General features: G+C 46.3%; 1 protein-coding gene across 3 annotated transcripts in view; it reads right to left on the bottom strand.

The window, feature by feature from the left end:
- ccdc102a (coiled-coil domain containing 102A) overlaps nt 1–18,621 on the bottom strand; it is a 149,935-nt gene extending 131,314 nt beyond the window's left edge. For all 3 annotated transcript variants that reach the window (XR_011345024.1, XR_011345023.1, XM_069899307.1), the window contains exons 1-3: nt 18,569–18,621; nt 16,202–16,804; nt 6,976–7,193 (exon numbers count right to left, since the gene is read on the bottom strand). Coding sequence is in view for 1 of the 3 variants with exons in the window: in XM_069899307.1 (XP_069755408.1) it covers nt 6,976–7,193; nt 16,202–16,753 (770 nt within the window). In the remaining 2 variants the exon portion in view is untranslated. The remainder of the gene's footprint in view (nt 1–6,975; nt 7,194–16,201; nt 16,805–18,568) is intronic.
- Nucleotides 18,622–22,200: the final 3,579 nt, after the last annotated feature.

Genomic DNA, 22,200 nt, shown 5'->3' with positions numbered 1-22,200 from the left:
GGTGGATTGGATCAGCAAGTTTGCTGATGTCATAAAGATAGAAGGCATTGTGGACTGCAAGGAAGATTTTCAAAGCTTGCAATGGGATCTGGACCAGATAGGAGAATGGGCCAAAAAATGGCAGATGGAGTTTAATGCGGACAAGTATGAAGTGATGCTTTTTTGGAAAGGTAAACCAAGGTAGGAGATATACAGTTAATGATAGTGCACTGAAAAGTGCAGAGGAGCAGAGAAACCTGGGAATACAAAAATCCACCAGAGTTTCTATTGATAAATTATCATGTGATTATGAGGTTTAAAGCTCCCAGACTGTAGGAAATATTATTGGGCAGCACAAATGAAGTTTGTCACTTCCCTCTTTGACAGAGGAGACAAGCCTTGTAGAGCATAAGGTTGGGCATAAGCTGCACAAGGTTGGAGAGAGGAGAGCAGAATATTTAGTTTATGAATAGATTTTAAAATTAATTTTGGGTGCAAAAGAAGCCCTGTTATTAAAACATATAATTAATATATAGAATAAAATAAAATATCAAATCGGGACTAAAGAGGCCCTACCTCATAAAACATCTCCAGCTCAAAATATGTTTATTCCTTTAACAATGGACAATAAAATCCTGGGCACCTGGTCCCAAAAAGGGAGCAGATGTATCGAGGATTGTTATAAGCAGGGACAATTAATATCACTTGATCAATTAAAAATCAAATAATAATAATTACTATCTTCTGCTATTTTGAATTAAGATCTTATTTAAGGGACAAATTGGGCCCTAATGATGACCTGACTGCAGTGCAGTGAAGTAGAAACTCTGGTTCGAAAGGGGACGACAAAGTAATGTATTTCGAAAGTGTATTTCCTACTTAAAATGGGTTCCTGAAATCTTCTTCTTTGGCTTGGCTTCGCGGACGAAGATTTATGGAGGGGGTAAAAGTCCATGTCAGCTGCAGGCTCGTTTGTGGCTGACAAGTCTGATGCGGGACAGGCAGACACGGTTGCAGCGGTTGCAGGGGAAAATTGGTTGGTTGGGGTTGGGTGTTGGGTTTTTCCTCCTTTGCCTTTTGTCAGTGAGGTGGGCTCTGCGGTCTTCTTCAAAGGAGGTTGCTGCCCGCCAAACTGTGAGGCGCCAAGATGCACGGTTTGAGGCGCTATCAGCCCACTGGCGGTGGTCAATGTGGCAGGCACTAAGAGATTTCTTTAGGCAGTCCTTGTACCTTTTCTTTGGTGCACCTCTGTCACGGTGGCCAGAGGAGAGCTCGCCATATAACACGATCTTGGGAAGGCGATGGTCCTCCATTCTGGAGACGTGACCCACCCAGTGCAGCTGGATCTTCAGCAGCGTGGACTCGATGCTGTCGACCTCTGCCATCTCGAGTACTTCGACGTTAGGGATGAAAGCGCTCCAATGAATGTTGAGGATGGAGCGGAGACAACGCTGGTGGAAGCGTTCTAGGAGCCATAGGTGATGCCGGTAGAGGACCCATGATTCGGAGCCGAACAGGAGTGTGGGTATGACAACGGCTCTGTATTAGCTTATCTTTGTGAGGTTTTTAATCCGAGGAGTTCATGTGCAATGAGGGCAGACCGATGTTCAGGTCGGTGGCTGTCAGCCTTGTCTAGCATGGTTCTGATGTTCCAGCATGCTAGCTTGAGTTTGTGAGCATCTTTTGAGGGGGAGGACATGGAGGGGGAGGACGTGGACCTGTCCTCGGGCCTGTGCAAAGGAGCTTTTAGGTGGAGTGCAGTGCGCGCAGTACTGGCCCCACCCTTTACCACCGACCTAGGAGGGGAGGCAGACCCCTCCAGCCCGGGTAAGAAACCTGCATAGGAGAAGGCCACTCCGATATAAAACCTACGACCCAAGGACCTTGCTGCCACGTCCCAGCTTGCTTGGCCACGGCACACGAACCATGGGTTCCTGAAATAGGGGATACATAAATCTCAACAAAGGAGGGAGACAGATTTGGGTATAGTGATTGACGAAAAAAGCTGGGCTGACTTATATGGGAACAACATGACTAATACTATTAAAGTAAGTCAATACAATTTTCTGCATCAACTATATCTTAAGCCACAAAAATTACACAGATCAATGTTTGTGAAACAGGACCCTTTTTGCCTTCAATCTGGTCATGTTCCAAGGTGAAGCCTTTCTGGGAAGAATTGGAAAATCTTCTAGAACAAATCACTAAGGTTTTATTTATGCAGATACTGGAATTGTTTATATTGGGAAATATAGCAGATGTAAGACCTAAAATGAGGCTGTCGAAACATCAATTAGAATTTGTAAAGATCGCATTGGTGGTGGCCAGGAAGTGTTTAGCTGTTTTCTGGAAATCTGATTCCCATCTAGATATTGGAAAGCAGAAATATATGCCTGTATTCCCCTGGAGAAAATTACTTTTAACCTTATGGAAAAAAAAATAAAATGTTTTTCTAAAAATTTGGAGTCCAGGTCTAGATTCATAACGATGCCCCCACCCCCGACCCCAGCTCCCTGTTTCCGGGAACCCCGTGGGATTCCAGTTAAGTTTGGATATTTGTCCCTTGGCAGGAGATCAACATTGAATGATAAGTTTATGTTTGTTTTATGTAATTGATGAATTTCATGTTGATTTGAAATTATAAATAAAATAATAAAAAAGAGATCTTGAAGGTGGTGTCGCAGGTGGACAGGGTTGGAAAGAAAGCTTTCAGTATCTTAGCCTTTATAAATCAAAGTATTGGGTATAGTAGTTGGAATGTTACGTTAAAGTTGTTTAAGACATTGGTGAGGTCAGATTTGGAATATTGTGCGCAGTTCTGGGCACCTAACTACAGGAAGGACATCAATAAGATTGTAAGAATGCAGAGAAGATTTACTAGGATGTTGCCGGGTCTTCAGGAGTTGAGTTACAGGGAAAGATTAAACAAGTTGGGACTTTATTCCTTGGAGTGAAGAAGAATGAGGGGAGATTTATCGAGATTTACAAGATTATGAGAGGAATTGTCAGAGTGGATGTGAGTAGGCTTTTTCCACTTAGATTGGGGAGATGAATACAAGAGGTCCTAGTTTTAAGCTGAAAGGGGAAAGGTTTAGAGGGAACATTAGGGGAAAGTTCTTCACTCAGAGAGTGGTGGAAACGTGGAATGAGCTGCCATCTGATGCAGTGAATGTGGGCTCAATCGTGTGTTTTAAGAATAAAACATAGATAGATACATAGATGGGAGAGGTCTGGAGCCTTATGGAATGGGAGGTCAGTGGGACTAGTGAGATGATGGCACAAACTAGAAGGGCTAAATGGCCTTTTATCTGTGCTGCAGCATTCTATGGATAGACAAATGGCTTTGTGCATGGTAGGTCATGTTTAACCATTCTTATTGAGGAGGATACCAGGAAGGTTAATGAAGGAAAGGCTGTGGATATTGTCTATATGGACTTTAGTAAAGCCTTTGATAAGGTCTCACATGACAAGTTAATGATAAAGATTCAGAAGCTAGGTGAGGTAGTGAACTGGATTTGACAATGACTGGATGAGAGAAGCCAGAGGGTAGTGGTGGAAGATTGTTTTTCAGATTGGAGGCTTGTGACTACTGGTGTGCCGCAGGAATTGATACTGGGACCATTGTTGTTTGTTGTCTATATCAATGATCTGGATGATAATGTGATAAATTGGATCAGCAAGTTTGCAGATGACACTAAAAGTGGAGACTTTACGGAAGGTTTTCAGAGCTTGCAGAGGGATCTGGACCATCTGGAAAATGGGCTAAAAAATGACAGATGGAATTTAATGCAGAGAAGTGTGAGGTGTTGCATTTTGAAAGGAACATACCTGGTAAATGGTGGGGCACTAAGGAGTGCAGCAGATCAGTGGGATCTGGGAATAAAGATACATAATTCCTTGAAAGTGGTGTCACAGTTGTAAAAGAACTTTTGGCATATTGCCCTTCATAAATCAATGTTTTGAGTATAGGAGTTGGGATTTTATGGAAAAATGGTATAAGACATTGGTGAGACCAAATATGGAGTATTGTATGCAGTTTTGGTCACCTAACTACAGGAAATATATCAATAAGATAGAAAGTGTGCAGAGAAGATTTACTGGGATGTTGCCTGGACTTCAGGAACTAAGTTACAGGGAAAGGTTAAACAGGTTAGGACTTTATTCCCTGGTGCATAGAAGAATAAAGGGAGATTTGATAGAGGTATTTAAATAATGAGGGGGGTAGACAGAGTAAATGTAGTTAGTCTTCTTTTTTCCCCCACTAAGGGTATGTGAGATACAAACCAGAGAACATGGGTTAAGAGTGAAAGGATAAAAGTTTAGGGGAAACACAAGGACCAACATCTTTACACAGGGAGGGTTGGGAGTGTGGAATGAGCTGCCAGCTGAATGGTGAATATGGGCTCAATTTTAACATTTAATAATTTGGACAGCTTCATGGATGGGAGAGGTATGGAGGGCACTGGTACATTAAAACAACTGACCAAAGTAGTTTGGGAGGAGAGCACTGGTAGGGAAGATGACAAGAAATGAGGAAGACGCAGATAAATTTGTACCAAAAAATAGGAAATAATCGAATTGAAAAATGTCAGACCTTTGGCTCACTGTGAGGGAGCGGGGGGGGCTCCAAAGCCAATGTAAAAGCAAACGAGAAGATATACACAAGGAAACAACATTTGTGGGAAGATAGGTAATTAAAAACTTATAGAAGATAACTAAAAAACTCATAAGCAGGAAAATTATGAAGTCTGAAATTAGGCTAGCAAATAATAATAAAGAGGATATAAACTGTTTCTTCAAATTCAAAATATAGAGTAAAAGAAGGGTGAGAGTAGATAGTGGACCACAAGAAAATGATGCTGGACAAATAATAATGGGAGACAAGGAGATAGCAGAAGAACAAAATGCGTATTTTCCATCAGTCTCCACTATAGAAGACACTAGCAGTGTTCCAGATGTCAAAGGGTATCCAGAAATGAATTGAGTGCAGTTACTATTTCAAGAGAGAAGGTGGTCAGAAAGTTGAATTGTATAATGGGTGGATAAGTCTCCTGGACCAGATGGATTCCACCCTGGGGACCTGAAGGAAGTAGCGGTATAGAATGTGGAGGTATTGGTAATGATCTTTCAGGAATCAATAGATTCTGGCCTGGTAACAAAGGACTGGTAAATCGCAAATGTCACCCCACTATTCAAGAAGGGAGGGAGGCAGCAGAAAGGAAATTATAGGCCAGTTAGTCAGATGTCAGTGGTTGGGAAAATGTTGGTGTTGTCAAGGATGAGCTTACAGAGTACTTGGAGGCACATGACAAAAGTATTGGAATTCTTTGAACAAGTGACAAGCAGACTGGAAAGGGAAGATTAGTGAATGTTGTATACATTTTCAGAGGACCTGTGACAAGGTGCTGCCCATGAGGCTATTTAGCAAGAGAAGAGCCCATGGTATGGTAGTAAACATATTAGTCTGATTTGTGCATTGGCTGATTGGCTGGAAGCAGAGTCGAAATACAAGGATCATATTCTGGTTGGCTGCCAGTTATTGACGGTGTTTCACAGGGATCGGTGTTGGGGCTGTTTCTTTCTATGTTATATATTAATGATTTAGATTATGAATGAATGACTTTGTAGCCATTTGAAAATTATATGTAGGGAGGTGAAGGAGCAGGTAATGGCGAAGAAGCAAGGAGGCTGCAGGACAGAGTAAGAGAATGGGCAGAGAAGTGGAAAATTAAATACAATATCAAAGTATGTGGTTATGCATTTTAGTAGAAAAAATAAACAGACAGTCAATTTTCTAAAAGGGGAGAAAATGAAAATACCCAGATGCAAAGGGACCTGGGAATCCTTGTGCAGTATAGCTTGAAAGTAAACATGCAGATTGAGTGGGTGGTGAAGAAGGCAAATGCAATGCTGGCATTCATTTTAAGAGGAATAGAATACAAGAGCAGGGTTGTGATGTTGAGGCTTTAAGGCACTGGTGAGACCTCATGGAGTACTGCAAGCAGTTTTGGGCTCCTCGTTTAAGAAAGGATGTACCTGTATTGACATTAGGGAGGAGGTTACGAGGATAATTCCAGGAATAAAGTGTTATTTTATGAGGAGCATCTGACAGCTCTTGGCCTGTTATCATTGGAATTTAGGAGAATGAGGGGAATCTCAGTGAAACATTTTGAATTATGCAAATCATGAACAGAGTAGATGTAAAAAGGTTATTTCCCATGGTGGGAAAGTACAGGACAAAAGGGCACAACTTCAGAATTGAAAGGTATCTACTTAGAACAGAGATACAAAGAAATTTCTTCAGCCAGAGGGTGGTAAATCTGTGTAATTTGTTGTCACAGGCAGTTGTGGAGCCAAGTCATGGGTTTATTTAAGGGAAAGATTGATTGGTTCATTATTAGCAAGGGCATCAAAGGTTTATGGGGAGAAGGCTGGGCAGTGGGACTGAGTGGGAAAATAGATCATCTTATGGTTAAATGGTGGAGCAGACTCAATGGGCTGAACAGCCTATTTCCACTCCTAAGTCTCAAGGTCTTATTCCATCTGGGCACACGTTATTAAGATAGACCTCCAATTTCAGTTAATCCCCTCCCCCGAGTATCTCTCTTTCCCGTCCCTTTGTTTCCTATCCTCCAGTCCCCACCCCCTTCCCTCTTCTCTGGAGAGCTACCCCCTCCCCCTATCCCCTGAGCTGTTTCCTCTTCTACCTTCCCACTTTATCCTCCTAGCCTATGCTCCTCCCCCTGTTCCTTCCTCCCTCCTCTACTCCAATCCCTTCTTTCTCCTTTTATTCAGGTGCATGCCTGTTTTTGCTCAAGCCTGAAAACTGGTCACCATTTACTTCCTGCAGATGCTGAGTTCCTGCAGCACATTTATACATTGCACTTGACCACAACATTTGCAGACCTTGTTAACTTCAGTGAATGCAAACCCCTTCTACCTTGACCTCCTGCTGACCCAGAGGGATCTTAGAAAAGTTAGCACATTAGCACTTACTCTCTCTCTATCTGCAGAGTTTTCTGGGATTCATCCAGACGCAACTGCAATGCAGTAATTTTGGTCACATCCTCCTCCAATCCTGACACCTCTTCCCACAGGATGCGGTTCCTCTCCTTGCGGCTGAGAGAAGCGCGAGTGCTCTGAGGGGCCTGCTTGTCCCATGGCTCCAAACACTCTTGCTCACCTCTTGGAATCGATCCCATCAATTTCAAGTCCTGCAGGATGAAACACAAAGTTTTTCCAATTGGATGGAAATGAGTCCCCCTTAAGAATATTTAGCACCCACTCTGGGACATCCTGGACCCAAGAACCCAGGAGGCAACACACTCTCCTGAAGTCCCTCTTCTAGTTGAAGAATCTCCTATCTGTTCCCCTGACTATCGAGTCCCCTATGACTAACGCTGTAACTATTGTTACCCTTCCTTTCTTAGCCTCAATGCTGACCACGGTGCTATTGGTCTGGGTGATGCTTCCTAGCCCAGATATGTCATTCCCCTCAGCAGTATCCAAAAGGGTACACATGTTGCTGAGGGCAATAGCCACAGAGGTACCCTGTGCTGCCTGCCTGTCCCCTTTCCCTCTCCTGTCATTCAGCTACCTTCCTCCTGCCTCCCAGGTGTGAATGTAACTTCTATCACCTCCTCAGCCTCCTGAATGATCCAGAGTTCATCAAACTCCAGCTCCTATTCCTAACATAGTCTACCAGGTGCTACAGGAGGATGTACCTCTTGCAGAAAAAGTTGGCTTCCCTGACTGTTCACATTCTGCAAGAGGAACATATCCCTGCCCTGGCTGCCATTCCCACTGTCTAAGTGCAGAGTATGAAAAACCTGCCCTTACCTTGCCTCAACTCTTGCACCTTCTCTTCAGCCTCTCAACAAAGCCTCGCAAGCCAAAGCCTCAAATCCCACTCCTACCCTGAGCCTCTCACACACTGGCCACTCTGAGCATCCTCTTTATTTAACTGGCTACAGATAATTGTCATCTAGATCATTGATGTAGATGACAAACAACAATGGACCCAGCACCGATCCTTGAGGCCCACCCCTATTCACCGGCCTCCAGGCAGAGTAGTGATCATCTACTTCCACTTGCTGGCCTCTCCCATAAAGTCAATGTCAAATTCAATTTACCGCATCATCACAAATACCAATGTGGAATCTTGTCAAAGGCATTACTTAAGTTCATATAGTCAACATCCACAGCCTTGCCTTTGTCAACTTGCCTGGTAACCTCCTCAAAAAACTCAACAAGCTAAGAGGCCAGTGACTAGAGGTGTTGCGCAGGGATCTGATCAGGGATCACAGCATTTTGTGATTTATAATTGAGAAGGGTGGGTCAGCAAGTTTACAGATGAACAAAGGTTGGAGGGGTTGTGGATAATGTTGAAGGTTGTCGTAGGTTTTAACAGCATATGGACAGAATGCACAGTCAGGCTGAGAAATGGCAGATGGAGGTCAATTCAGACAAGTGTGATGTACTTTGGAAGGTCGAACAAGGGCAGAGTATGCAACTATTGGCAGGATTCTTAACAGCGTGGAGAAACAGAGAGATCTTGAGATCCAGGTCAACAGATACCTCAAAGATTGCCATGCAAGTCAGTAGGGTGTTTGGAGGATTGAGTTCAACAGCCACATGGTAACGTTGCAGTTCTATAAAAGTCTGGTTAGACAACAGTTCTGGTCACCTCATTACAAGAAGGACTTGGAAACTTTGGTGAGGGTGTAGAGGAGATTTGCCAGGATGTTGGCTGGATTGCAGAACATCTTATAGAGCAAGTTTGATTGAGCTAGGATTTTTCTCTTTGGAGCAACAAAGGATAGGAAGTGATTTAGAGGTATGAAAGATTAGGAGAGGATTACATTTACCATTGTCCAGTCATCTGGAAGCTCACTTTCTACAGAAAGATGTAAATACCTCCACCAAGGCCCTGCTCAGTCCTGGGACACTTTCAAGTTCATCATCTGACTGTACACATGCAACAAGATAATACAGAAAACTCATATATAATACATTTATGTATTATACATATATGTATTATACAGTGCACATATATAATTAATGTCTCACAAATACGGCACAATCTCATCACTACATGAGAATATATTAGAAAATAAATATGTATAAATAATTTATTCAGTTTCATTCACAAGATACCCAAGATACAGGAAGCAATTCAATCTCACATCCTGAAGGAAGAAGCTATTTCCCAATCTGACAGTTCTTATTTTGTGGACCCTGTACTTGATGGTAGAAATTCAGAGAAGCTGTGTGCTGACTGGAAAGGGTCTTCTATAATTATCTGAGCCCCTAATTAAGTAACACTCCCAGTAAATGTCGTCAATAAAGGAAAGGGAGCCCCCAGTGCTACCCCTCCACCATCAGATTCCTCAACGACAAACTCAATCAGGGAGTCATTTGCGCTTTTCATTGATTTTCTTTTTTTTATTTTAATGTAGGACAGGAGCCTTTGCTGCCTGGCTAACCATGGATCTGACACTTTATTAAAGGCAAAAGTCAACAACTTGTGATCTGTAAAAACCTTGAAACACCTCCCCTCCAGAAAATACCTAAAATGTCAGACCACTATGTACAATCCCAGGTGTTCACAATCAAAGATGCTGTACTTGAGCTCAGGGTGCCTGAGTTGCCTGCCGAAGGTGGCTAGGGACTGCCATTGTCCAATTGCTTGAGTACACCCTGACCACTGCGATGGATGCGTCCACTTTGAAGGTAGTCGGGGCATCCGTCCCCGGATGCACCAGGAACGTGGCATTGGCCAGAGCGTCTTTAGCCTTCTGGAAAGCTTCCGACTCTTCTTCGTTCCACTCGACCTCCCTCTTTTTCCCTGCCATGAGCGAGAATAATGAGTTCATGATGCAGGCTGCGTATGAAGCGGTGGTAGAAATTAATCATATCGGCCAACTCCTGGAGGCCCTTCACCGTGTGTAGCTTGGTGAAGCACCTGACAGCCTCTACCTTTTCAGGCAGAGGTGTCGCCCCGTCTCTATTAATCCTGTAGTCCAGGAAGTCTATTGCCTCTCACATGAATCGGCATTTGGCTGGGTTGATGGTCAAGTCAAATTCACTGAAGGGGGTGAATAGCTACCTTTGTCGTTGTGGCTGGCTATCCAAGTAAATAAACACAAACCTGAAGTCATGGCCCACTGTGTCCATCAGCCACTGGAATGTCTGAATCATGTATTTTGGCCCAAAGGGCATCCTAAAGAACTCAAACAAACCAAAGGGCCTGATGGTGGCAAATTTTAACAATGTTCTCAGTGTGGATTGGGATCTGGTGATAGCTCGATGACGTCGACCTTCAAAAAGGTTTGCAGTAAAGTCCTGTATGTGGGCACAGGATACCTGTCTGGTGTGGTGGTCTCATTAAGGCAGCGGTAATCCCCATACAGCCTCCATTACCCTGCTGCCTTCGGTACCATGTACAGGGGTGGATGCCCAGGGACTGTCAGACTGCTGCACAATTCCTCCTAGCTCTTCCATCTTTCGGAACAATTCCCCTGTGAGGTTTAGTTTCTTGGCAGGGAGGTGGTGTGCCCTTTGTGAAAATGTAGTGTCGTACCCCATATTTTGATTCTGCTGAGATAAACACTGGCACCACGATGGATGGGAGTTCTGCCAGGATGCATGCAAACTTGTTGCCGGCAGCGGAGACGGAATGTAGGTGGGGTGCAGGTAGCTTGGCCTCCCCTTGGGAGAACTAGCCACTGCCCCTGGAGGTCCATTAACAAGCAGTGAGCCCTGAGGAAGTCTGCTCCCAGGATTGGTTGTTGCACTGCCGTCAGGGTGAAGGTCCACGTGAACCGACAGTCCCCGAAGTAAAGTGGGATAGTGCAGGTGCCGAAAGTCCTTATATTGGAATTGTTTGCTGCCTTCAGGACCATCCCTGAGGCCCGGCTTCCCGTTACAGATGTCTGAAGTGGGGGGGGGGGGGGGGGGGGGCGGGGAGGCAGAATGCTGATCTCAGCCCCCGTGTCAACTTGGAACCGTCACCCCAATAGGGAGTCCCACATGCGGAGGAAGCTGTCAAATTTGCTGGCCGTCACCAGCCACTAACGACAGTCAGCCGCGGTGTTTCCCTGGAACGTGCAGGGAAGGCGGCACCAATGGGCCTCCAAACCCCACCGCTGGAGATTGAAGCAGTTCTGTTCACCAGGGAGTGGGGGTCCGTTGGCTGGCTGTAACGGTCTAGTCGTCCACTATGTGTGATGCCTTGTGACTTGTTCACCTTTTTGCTCCATAGGACACGTCTGCTCATGCTGCAACCTTCCTGGGGTCACTGAAATTCTCCTCAGTGAGCAGCAGTCGGATATCCTCTGGAAGCCGCTCGAGAGATCTGCTCAAAGAGAAGGCAAGGTTTGTGCCCATTGGTTAAAGCTAACATGTCACTCATGAGGTTGGAAGGACCCCTGTCCCTCAAACTGTCTACACTTCAAGAGCCCATAAGTGTGGGTTATCAGCTCTTTTTGGACCACATATTTGCCTTGCTCCAGAGGAAATCAATGACCCTGGTGGCTGTGTAACGATCAAGCGAGCTCACCATGTAGTAGTCCCTTGTGTCGGTTGAGATCTGTCATAACTGGAACTGGGCCTCGGTCTGCTCAAACCTCACCTGCGGCTGCCAAGGTCAGAATGTCAGCAGTTTCAGCAAAACTGCATGGACTATTGGTTGTTTTTCCATCTTTGGGTCCAAAGTCCCAATTGGACTAGCTGGGGTCACCAATGTAGCAAGTGCTACGGCAGGGCGCTGAAGTAAAATACACACACACACAAGGAAGAAACAGTTGGTACTGCTTGAATGAATGATCTGCCCTGTCTTATATAGGCCTGCTGGGCTTAGTTGTCCTGCCGCTTCCAGCGGCATTTCCACCAGTGCTCATCATTTCCCGCAGTGCGGCCCAAAGAGAAAGGCCATTTATTTGGCGCAGTCCTTGCGGGATCACTGGAGGTGAATCTACGGATACTCGGTGACAGTAGGGGGACTTTCTCTCTTTCTCTCTCTCTGAATGTCTTGATAGTAAGAGGTGCTTAGGCAAATGCTGCTGGTGGCAAATCTGCCTGCCTTGCAGCGGGCAAAAAGACATTTCATGTAATATGACACTGTTTTATTACTATGATAGCTGTCTGAGGGCAAAGACCATGTCAGTGGTTCCTCTGTTTGCGCGAAAGCTCCAAGAAAAGTGCAGAGAACAAAACAAAGGACTCTACATCACCTTTGTTGACCTCACCAAAGCCTTCGACACCGTGAGCAGGAAAGGGCTTTGGCAAATACTAGAGCGCATCGGATGTCCCCCAAAGTTCCTCAACATGATTATCCAACTGCACGAAAACCAACAAGGTCGGGTCAGATACAGCAATGAGCTCTCTGAACCCTTCTCCATTAACAATGACGTGAAGCAAGGCTGTGTTCTCGCACCAACCCTCTTTTCAATCTTCTTCAGCATGATGCTGAACCAAGCCATGAAAGACCCCAACAATGAAGACGCTGTTTACATCCGGTACCGCACGGATGGCAGTCTCTTCAATCTGAGGCGCCTGCAAGCTCACACCAAGACACAAGAGAAACTTGTCCGTGAACTACTCTTTGCAGATGATGCCGCTTTAGTTGCCCATTCAGAGCCAGCTCTTCAGCGCTTGACGTCCTGCTTTGCGGAAACTGCCAAAATGTTTGGCCTGGAAGTCAGCCTGAAGAAAACTGAGGTCCTCCATCAGCCAGCTCCCCACCATGTCTACCAGCCCCCCCACATCTCCATCGGGCACACAAAACTCAAAACGGTCAACCAGTTTACCTATCTCGGCTGCACCATTTCATCAGATGCAAGGATCGACAATGAGATAGACAACAGACTCGCCAAGGCAAATAGCGCCTTTGGAAGACTACACAAAAGAGTCTGGAAAAACAACCAACTGAAAAACCTCACAAAGATAAGCGTATACAGAGCCGTTGTCATACCCACACTCCTGTTCGGCTCCGAATCATGGGTCCTCTACCGGCACCACTTACGGCTCCTAGAACGCTTCCACCAGCGTTGTCTCCGCTCCATCCTCAACATCCATTGGAGCGCTTACACCCCTAACATCGAAGTACTCAAGATGGCAGAGGTCGACAGCATCGAGTCCACGCTGCTGAAGATCCAGCTGCGCTGGATGGGTCACGTCTCCAGAATGGAGGACCATCGCCTTCCCAAGATCGTGTTATATGGCGAGCTCTCCACTGGCCACCGTGACAGAGGTGCACCAAAGAAAAGGTACAAGGACTGCCTAAAGAAATCTCTTGGTGCCTGCCACATTGACCACCACCAGTGGGCTGATAACGCCTCAAACCGTGCATCTTGGCGCCTCACAGTTTGGCGAGCAGCAACCTCCTTTGAAGAAGACCGCAGAGCCCACCTCACTGACAAAAGGCAAAGGAGGAAAAACCCAACACCCAACCCCAACCAACCAATTTTCCCTTGCAACCGCTGCAATCGTGTCTGCCTGTCCCGCATCGGACTTGTCAGCCACAAACGAGCCTGCAGCTGACGTGGACTTTTTACCCCTTCCATAAATCTTCGTCCGCGAAGCCAAGCCAAAGAAAGACAAAGATTACTATGATAATAAATTGAATCTTGAAATTATGAGGGGTACTGACAGAGTAAATGCAAGCAAGGTTTTTCCATTGAGGTTATGAAAGAACTAGAGAACATGGGTTAAATGTGAAAGGGGAAATGTTTAAAGGAAACATTAGTGGGAACTTCACACAGTGATTGCTGAGAATGTGGAATAAGCTACTGAAGTGATGAATGCAGGCTCAATACTGGCACAAGAAAAATTTGAACAGGTACTTAGATGTAAGGATTGACAGAATAATAGTTAGGCATGGACTAGGTGGGTCAAAGGGTCTGTTTCTGTGCTGTAGTTCTATGACAGCTCTTACCCTGCTGACCCTCACCACCTACTCTAGTTTTGATCCATATCTTACACATATCTCTCTTCTCTCTTTGGCTTGGCTTCGCGGACGAAGATTTATGGAGGGGGTAAAAAGTCCACGTCAGCTGCAGGTTCGTTTGTGGCTGACAAGTCTGATGCGGGACAGGCAGACACGGTTGCAGTGGTTGCAGGGGAAAATTGGTTGGTTGGGGTTGGGTGTTGGGTTTTTCCTCCTTTGCCTTTTGTCAGTGAGGTGGGCTCTGCGGTCTTCTTCAAAGGAGGTTGCTGCCCGCCAAACTGTGAGGCGCCAAGATGCACGGTTTGAGGCGTTATCAGCCCACTGGCGGTGGTCAATGTGGCAGGCACCAAGAGATTTCTTTAGGCAGTCCTTGTACCTTTTCTTTGGTGCACCTCTGTCACGGTGGCCAGTGGAGAGCTCGCCATATAACACGATCTTGGGAAGGCGATGGTCCTCCATTCTGGAGACGTGACCCACCCAGCGCAGCTGGATCTTCAGCAGCGTGGACTCGATGCTGTCGACCTCTGCCATCTCGAGTACTTCGACGTTAGGGATGAAAGTGCTCCAATGGATGTTGAGGATGGAGCGGAGACAACGCTGGTGGAAGCGTTCTAGGAGCCGTAGGTGGTGCCGGTAGAGGACCCATGATTCGGAACCGAACAGGAGTGTGGGTATGACAACGGCTCTGTATACGCTTATCTTTGTGAGGTTTTTCAGTTGGTTGTTTTTCCAGACTCTTTTGTGTAGTCTTCCAAAGGCGCTATTTGCCTTGGATTCTGGGAACAGACTTGTATTTGAAAAAGAAAGGTCTGGAGAAATACTGTTTCACCTGGTTGTATGTGAAAAGTCAGATGATAATAAACTTGAACTGCTCGAACTCTTGGTCACTCCCAGTGCAGGGGTTTATGGTACTGTGAGGGACAGATGCAAACTCATGGCATCATCTCTTCAAACACACGGTAACACAGAGGGTCACCTCACTGGACAAACAGGAATTACTTCAGAGCCCTGAAGGTTATGCCTCCTTGTCAATCAATCCCTTGTCAATCAAACTCAACTTACAAAATCCCAAGATGTGAAACCAATAACCAGTTTCACCTCTTCAGCCATTACCAAAAACTGTGCCTTGCTTTCCTCCTTATAGTGAAGGTGTACCTCTGCCACAACCTTTGGTATTGAGACAGACTTATAATCAGTCACCACCTCGGACAATCAAACGCACAAGACGACGTCTGTCAAGGAATCATGATCCTGGTAAGCTGATAATGAGCACCATTAGATTGCGACCGAGGCAGGTACTGTGTGAAAAATGCAAAAATACACTAAATCGGGAGGAGGAGGAGAAGATGACAAAGATAGACATAATAATAAGAATGAGAAAAAAAGTTAGCATGGAAGAAAATGAAAAAAGGAAACCTGAGGCAATGCGTTGTGAAAATAGGAAAATAAAAAAGGAGAAGATGATAAATTTTCTCATGAGGTGGTGCACCGAAGCCCTATGTTCCTAAAATCAGACACTCCCAGACAAATCCACCTTCCAATTGGTCATCCTCCTCACCAAAAGTCACATAATTCAATACCTGGGACTCAATATCCAGAACCTGGAGTATAAAAAAGGAGAACATGTGGTCAGCCAATTAGTCTCTTTCATCTTTGTTGCCCTGAACCTGCTCCTGGCTGTGATCCACAGGCAGCGCTGGAGGACGAATCATGAGATGTGCATCATAAGGGGTGGTGGCTCAGTCAGGACACACACCTTGGGACCCTTGTTGTTCACCTGATTTAACTGTATAAAGATTTACTTTCTTCAATCTGCCTGTACATCAGGGGTGGCAGGGATTACATTTTAATTTAGATATACAGCACAGCAACAGACCCTTCTGACCCATGAGCCTGTGCTGCTGAAATATACCCAATAACTTGTACATATTTGGAAACTGGAGCACCTGGAAGAAACCCAACAGACACGGGGAGAATGTACAAATTCCTTAAGTTGAAACCTAGGTCGCCTCTGCTGTAATAGCATTGTGCTAACCATGCTATCTCATCTGTTTGTTCAAACTCTCTGTATTTCTAAATACTACTCTTGGTATTTGTCATTTATTAAACTTGCATGCCAGAGAAATTGTTTTGTGGGCTGTCTCCAATTTCATGTTTGCTCTGAGTTGTAAATAGACACATGTCCAGGTTTGTAACTTATTCATCCTGGTGAATTTGTTACCTCAACCCTCACAAGACACACGCAAGTCAAGTGGATTGCACCAAGATGCTTACCTTGTTTAGAAAAGTTTTTTCTGTCCCCACATCTCGCACTGGTTCTTGCTCTGGAATATTTAAGATCACGCTCTCTTTCTCAGAAACTGTGTGTTCACTGAGCTGACTGTTTTTTACCTGTTGAGCTTCCAGCTGGAATTTCTCGTTCTCATTGAGAAGCTCCTGCTTCTCCCGCCTCACTACAGTCAGCTCTTTGCCAAGTGCCTCCAGCTTCTGCTTCAGTAGTCTCACTTCTTCCTGTGATTTATTTCTCTCCGATCGCACCTTACTCCACTTCTCGCGCCAGTTGGCAGTGCAGTCTGACCACCAGCGCATCGTCTTCTCCATTTGGGCTGCTCGAGCTCGAGCCTCTTCCAGCTCTCGCAGTTGCAGCTCTTCCCGGCTCCCCAAATCACTGTCCAGGCAGTGGGGCAGCTGCAGACTGGAAGCGTGTACCCCAGAAACGGCAGTCTCCACACAGCACATCCTGTCAGGTTGGCTGTGGACACTGAGAGGTGGTGACTTGCTCAGCTGCCTTGTTTCCCGCTCAGAGGATTCCCTGATCTGATGCATCTTCAAAGGGAACAGCTACTCCTGACTTCAGAGCTCATTCCTGCTGATAACCTACGGGGTTCAGAACAGACATCTCATAAAGCAACAACAGAATGGGAAAGTTTACCTGTTCTCCACACTAAGCTCCTCCACCAATGGGCAAATTGTGTGACTGATAGATTGAGGTACACAGGGAGCATTTTTGCCCACAATAGGGAAGTAGGTGATCAGAGGCCGTGGGTTTAAGGTGGGGGAGAATTTTAACAGGAACCTGAAGGTGAACTTTAACTTTTTTAAAAACACAGGATGGGGAGATGCATGGAACAGGCTGCCGGAAATTGTTGAGACAGGTGCTATTGCAATGTTTCAGAAACATTTGGATGGATAGGATGGGAAAGGGTGGCAGGTGAGACATTTCAGTCTGCATGGGCAAGTTAGGCCAAAGGGCCTGTTTCAAAGCTGTGTGACTGTGATTTCAGAAAACAGACTTGATGGATCGATCCATGGACCTACTCCTGTGCTGCAGTATTCCATGGCACCAATTTTACCAGAAGAAAATGCTGGCACCGAGAATGCAAACAGCAAGATTACTGGTGACTGCTAAATGGTCGGATAACCTAAATTAAATAAGTGAGGACTGTGGAGGAATGTGAATGACATATCAGATTCAAACTCAAAGGTGCATGGAAAGGTGTGCAGCAGTTCCCGCGGGGCAAGAACAGGTGTCAAATTCTCTTGGCATACCCAACATCCAGGTCACAGAGAGGGCAAAAAACATCAAACCTGGCAACATCAGCCAGTCTGGCTGGCATGAAATCAGACCAACACCACTCCACAGGGCAACCATGAGTCACTCAAACCACAGTGAAAAACAGACAGTAAAGGTCACTGGCCCAAAGCGACTCGACAGATGCAACCTAACCAGCCAATTAGTTCCAGCAATCTGTTTCCAAAACTGGAATCATAGGCCATTTGGCCCAACTCGTCCTAGCCAGCCAGGTGTTCTGCTTGAGTTAGTCCGATTCACCAGCATTTGGCCCACATCCTTCTCAACCTTTGGAAATATATTTTAAATAGAAGTTATGGTATGGTTTGCATAGAGGTTAGCACAATGCTGTTACAGCACCAGCTATCAGGAGTGGGGTTTGTATGTTCTAAGTGTTAACAGGTTGTAGGTCTAAAGTTCATTAAATCCCCCCACCTTTTAGAAAACCATCACCTCCCCCACCATGGGAACCAGCCCACCAGGAAACACACCCACTCTCATCTACCCCACCAAGGGAACCAGCCAACCAGGAAACACACTCACTCTACCCCAAACATACCTCTCCCCTCTCTCACCACGCACAGCTTTTCTCATCCCCCTCACCCCTCCCCTCTCACCACGCACAGCTCTTCTCATCCCCCTCACCCCTCCTCTCCCTCCCTCACCCCTCCCCTCTCTCACCACGCACAGCTCTTCTCTCCCACCCACATCTCTCCCACCCACACCCCTCCCCCCTCTCACCACGCACAGCTCTTCTCATCCCCCTCCCCCCCTCCCTTCCCTCCCCCTCCCCTCCACACCCCTCCCTTCCCTCTCCCTTTTCCTCCCTCCCCTCCCCCCTCCCCTCCCCTCCTCCCTCCCCTCCCCTCCTCCCTCCCCTCCCCTCCGTTCCCTTCCCTCCCCCCTCCTCCCTTCCTTCCCCCTCCTCCCTTCCTTCCCTCCTCCTCCCTTCCTTCCCTCCTCCTCCCTTCCTTCCCTCCTCCTCCCTTCCTTCCCTCCTCCTCCCTTCCTTCCCTCCTCCTCCCTTCCTTCCCTTCCTTCCCTCCTTCCTTCCTTATCCACAAACTTACCTTCTCACCCCGCTTCAGTTTCACGAATTCGTGCGGCCAGACAATGACGCTTCTCGGACTGTCCAATCAGCTCACCGGCCACGTCGTTTAGCTCACCTGTTGGTCCAATCAGCTACCCGGTAATGCAGCCCAGTCCATCAAATCATCTCATTAGCCATGTCGTGTCGCTCCCCAGTCTGTCCAATCAGCTTACCTCTCTGTTAGTTTGGCTCCTCCCCATCTGTCCTATCAGCTCACAGGCTAGTCTCTGTCGCTAGCTTCGTGCCACCAATCAGCTGCTCGTGTCAGTGAGTGGCGACCTACTGGAGTCGCCTTGAGCAGCTGGAGGGACCTTTTGGACACGGTCTTTGGAGACCCTGATACAGCCTCCTCGTTCAAACCCGTCGCCCGGGACCCCTCGCTGCATCGCTGCCCCTTTCACCCTGCACCTCGCTGCATCGCTGCCCCGATACCTCTCGCTGCATCGCTGCCCCGGCACCTCTCGCTGCATCACTGCCCCGGCACCTCTCGCTGCATCGCTGCCCCGGCACCTCTCGCTGCATCTTAAGCCGCTTTCACACTTGCATCCCACTAAATTGGCCGTTCAGTGTATGGGATAGGAATGGGGCTTTGGCTTGCAAGGAGCCATCCCCGGGGTTGAGGCTGTTCTACTTCTACCATGATACATCAAGCGATGGTGGACCTGCCCTAAATCCTGATCAATGTATTATGATATTATAGTTAAACAAAATTAATCATACCTAATTTTAACATAATTAAGCTTTCTGTAACGCATAGTATCAGCCATTCTGCTCCTGTTGTTGTACTGACCTTTATAAAGGACCGTGGAAAAGTGTAAGCAATAAATGGTAATAATGGACAACTTTTAAACAGGGTGGGAAAGTTTGTAGCGCTATAGTGCTCAATTTATAGTGTGGTAAAGTTGGTAGCACTATCGCGTACAATTTAAACAGCGTGAGAAAATTGGTAGCGCTATTACATACAATTTATAAATACCATGAGAAAAAGCGATGGCGGACGTGCCCTCCAGAATTCCATGCGGCAGAGAAAGAGCTATATGCCGGCTGCATACATGGAGCATTCATAGATGGGTTTCTCTCCCACAGCATTCTGGGAAGTCAGGTCCACCATTACTTTTTCTTCCCATGATCTTTATAAATTCTGCGATAATGCTACCAATTTTCCCACGCTGTTTAAAAATTGCCCGCTATTGTAATTTAATGGTGTTTATTGCTATTTATTTCCTCTCTCCCTCCCTCTTTCCCACTTACCCACGGCAAAGTATATACCCTCATTTTAATCTTTTCTTCCTGCACTCACGCTATTTCAAACCCACAATCCAATTACCCCTTCATACTTACCTGATTGCAACGCTGGCGTCTGTAGATACCAGGGATTATACCAGGGGTTGAGGCTGTCAATCCCTGGCGTGAGATGACGTCATCTGACGTCAGCGTTGAGCTGAGTTTAGGCCAATTGGAGTTTGATTCCTGGAATCACTTGCAAGTGTAAACAGGGCTTTAATTTGGTCCCTGTCAGTTCATTAAAAGCACAGAAATGCTGGAGGAGCTCAGCTGGTCTCACAGCTTCCATCGAAGGCCTGAGCCTTTCAATGTGATAGCAGACAAGTGTTTGAATGAAAAAAGAAAGGGCAGGGGGAGGAGTACAGGCGAAGAGACAAAAAGTGTTAATTGCATATGGGAGAGAAGAAAGGTGAGAATTGATTGGAGGGGCCATGAAAGGAGACAGAGAAAAGATACGAGAGAGTTAGAGGAAAGATTGGGGAACTGAACAAAAACCAGAGAAGTAAATGTGAATACCATCCAGTTGGAGGGTGTCCAGACAGAATACCAGGTGTTATTCCTCCAATGTGTGGGTGGTCTCAATCTGGCAGGCATGTAAGCAAGGGAATGGGGAGGGGAATTAAAATGAGTGGCCACTGGGAGATCCACACTATTGCGGCAGAAAGAGTCGAGGTTCTCAACGAAGTGATGTCCCTGTCTGCACCCAGTCTCTCTAATGTCGAGGACTGGATGCAGTAAATGATGATGGAGCTGGAGTTGGTTGAACTCAGGAGGCAGAGGGTGTGATTGATAGGAGTTACAAGGACACTATCGCACCAAGAAGGCAGGATGAGGGTAGGTATATTGATGATAGTCAGGAGAGGGAAAGGGAGCAGGCATGCAGTGCAGGGCATCCCTGTGGGCGTTACCCTTGTGAGAGATGGGAAAACTGATCTAAAATTATGAACATGAAAGAAACTAAAATTCATACATCAGTTAATGGCTGTAACCAGTACAAACAGGATGAGCTGGGGGATTAGGATGCAGGAAAGCAGAGTCAGCACGATTAACATAAGAATCTTCTAGTCTTTGTGACAAGAGCCACCATAAGACTAAGATAAGGAGTGGTAAGGAACAATAGAATGTAGGAAGTTGAGGTAGTCTGGATCAGATAAGGGTCTCCTAGCCCTGGACAGAAGTACCAAGTCCTACATATCTAATTAGCTAACCTTACACAGATTTATACATATTAAATTAGCCAACCCTAGACAGGATGAGCCAACTCTGCATACCAAGAGACTGTAGCCCCGAGAATCAAGAAGGTGTAAATAAGGACAATAACATGAAGGGACACCGACAGGATACCCCTTGGTCAATAATGAAACTGCACGTAGGCAGGAAGGATTGCCTAATGCCAAACCTCTCCAGCAGGAGGCAGAAGAATATAAGGGGGTGGGTATTCCTATACTGAAATCAACTGTATAAAAGTTGGGTGAGCCCCAGTGTATGTGTGTATTCCCAGGGTAAGGGGAAGCACCCAACTTTGCATTGTTGTTGTAATAAATGTTCTTTGTTCTCAATATTTGTCTCGAGCAATTTCTTCAAAGGTACTTCTATTTCTAACAAATGGGGGCTCGTCCGGGATCACACTCCCTCCACTGACAGAGTACCCCGACGACGAGAGTAGGTGCACCCCGGCTGATTCAGCTGGACTCACGGACGACGGGTGGCTGGTCAGTGGAAGAAGCGAGTGATATCCCAGAAGAGGCATTGAGAACAAACGATGGGAGGAAGCGTGGTAGAGCATTGCTACTGGAACTCGGTAAGAGGAATTTTACTTGCCTATCAGTATGGGAATTATGAGTAGCAAGGAAGAGAGTCCTGGTTCAGGATGTGAGGATCAGATAACTACGCACAGCCCGCTTGGGTTGATGTTATCTGACTGGGGCACGGGAAGGACCCGCGGAAAGGACAAACTGACCATGGTCAGGTATTGTTGTAGGGACTGGGTTAAATACCCGATAAAAGGGAGCTCCGTGTACTGGCCAAAACTCGGATCCGAGGATGACTGGATGTGTCAAGCTTTGAACATCTGGCTCTATAGCCTAGAGAGCAGAGAATATGCAGCCTGCTGGCTTAGGGGATCGTGTGATCAATTGGTTTTGAAAGTAAAAGAGTACAGGGACAAGAGAGAGGAGGAACCTTTTGTCCCTGAACCACAAGGGTGGGATGTGCTACATTCCCTCCCTCCACCTTATGTTCCTCCTATGCCGGCTCCTATCTTTCCTCCCCCTCCTATAACCTACCCTTCTGCACCTTCCCCACCTCCCCCACCACTAGAGAAGAGAG

Source organism: Narcine bancroftii, chromosome 9 (assembly GCF_036971445.1).
Source record: "Narcine bancroftii isolate sNarBan1 chromosome 9, sNarBan1.hap1, whole genome shotgun sequence".
In the NCBI taxonomy this organism is placed as follows: domain Eukaryota; kingdom Metazoa; phylum Chordata; class Chondrichthyes; order Torpediniformes; family Narcinidae; genus Narcine; species Narcine bancroftii.
Note: the sequence above shows the minus strand (reverse complement) of the source record. Positions and strands in the feature narration are given on the sequence as shown.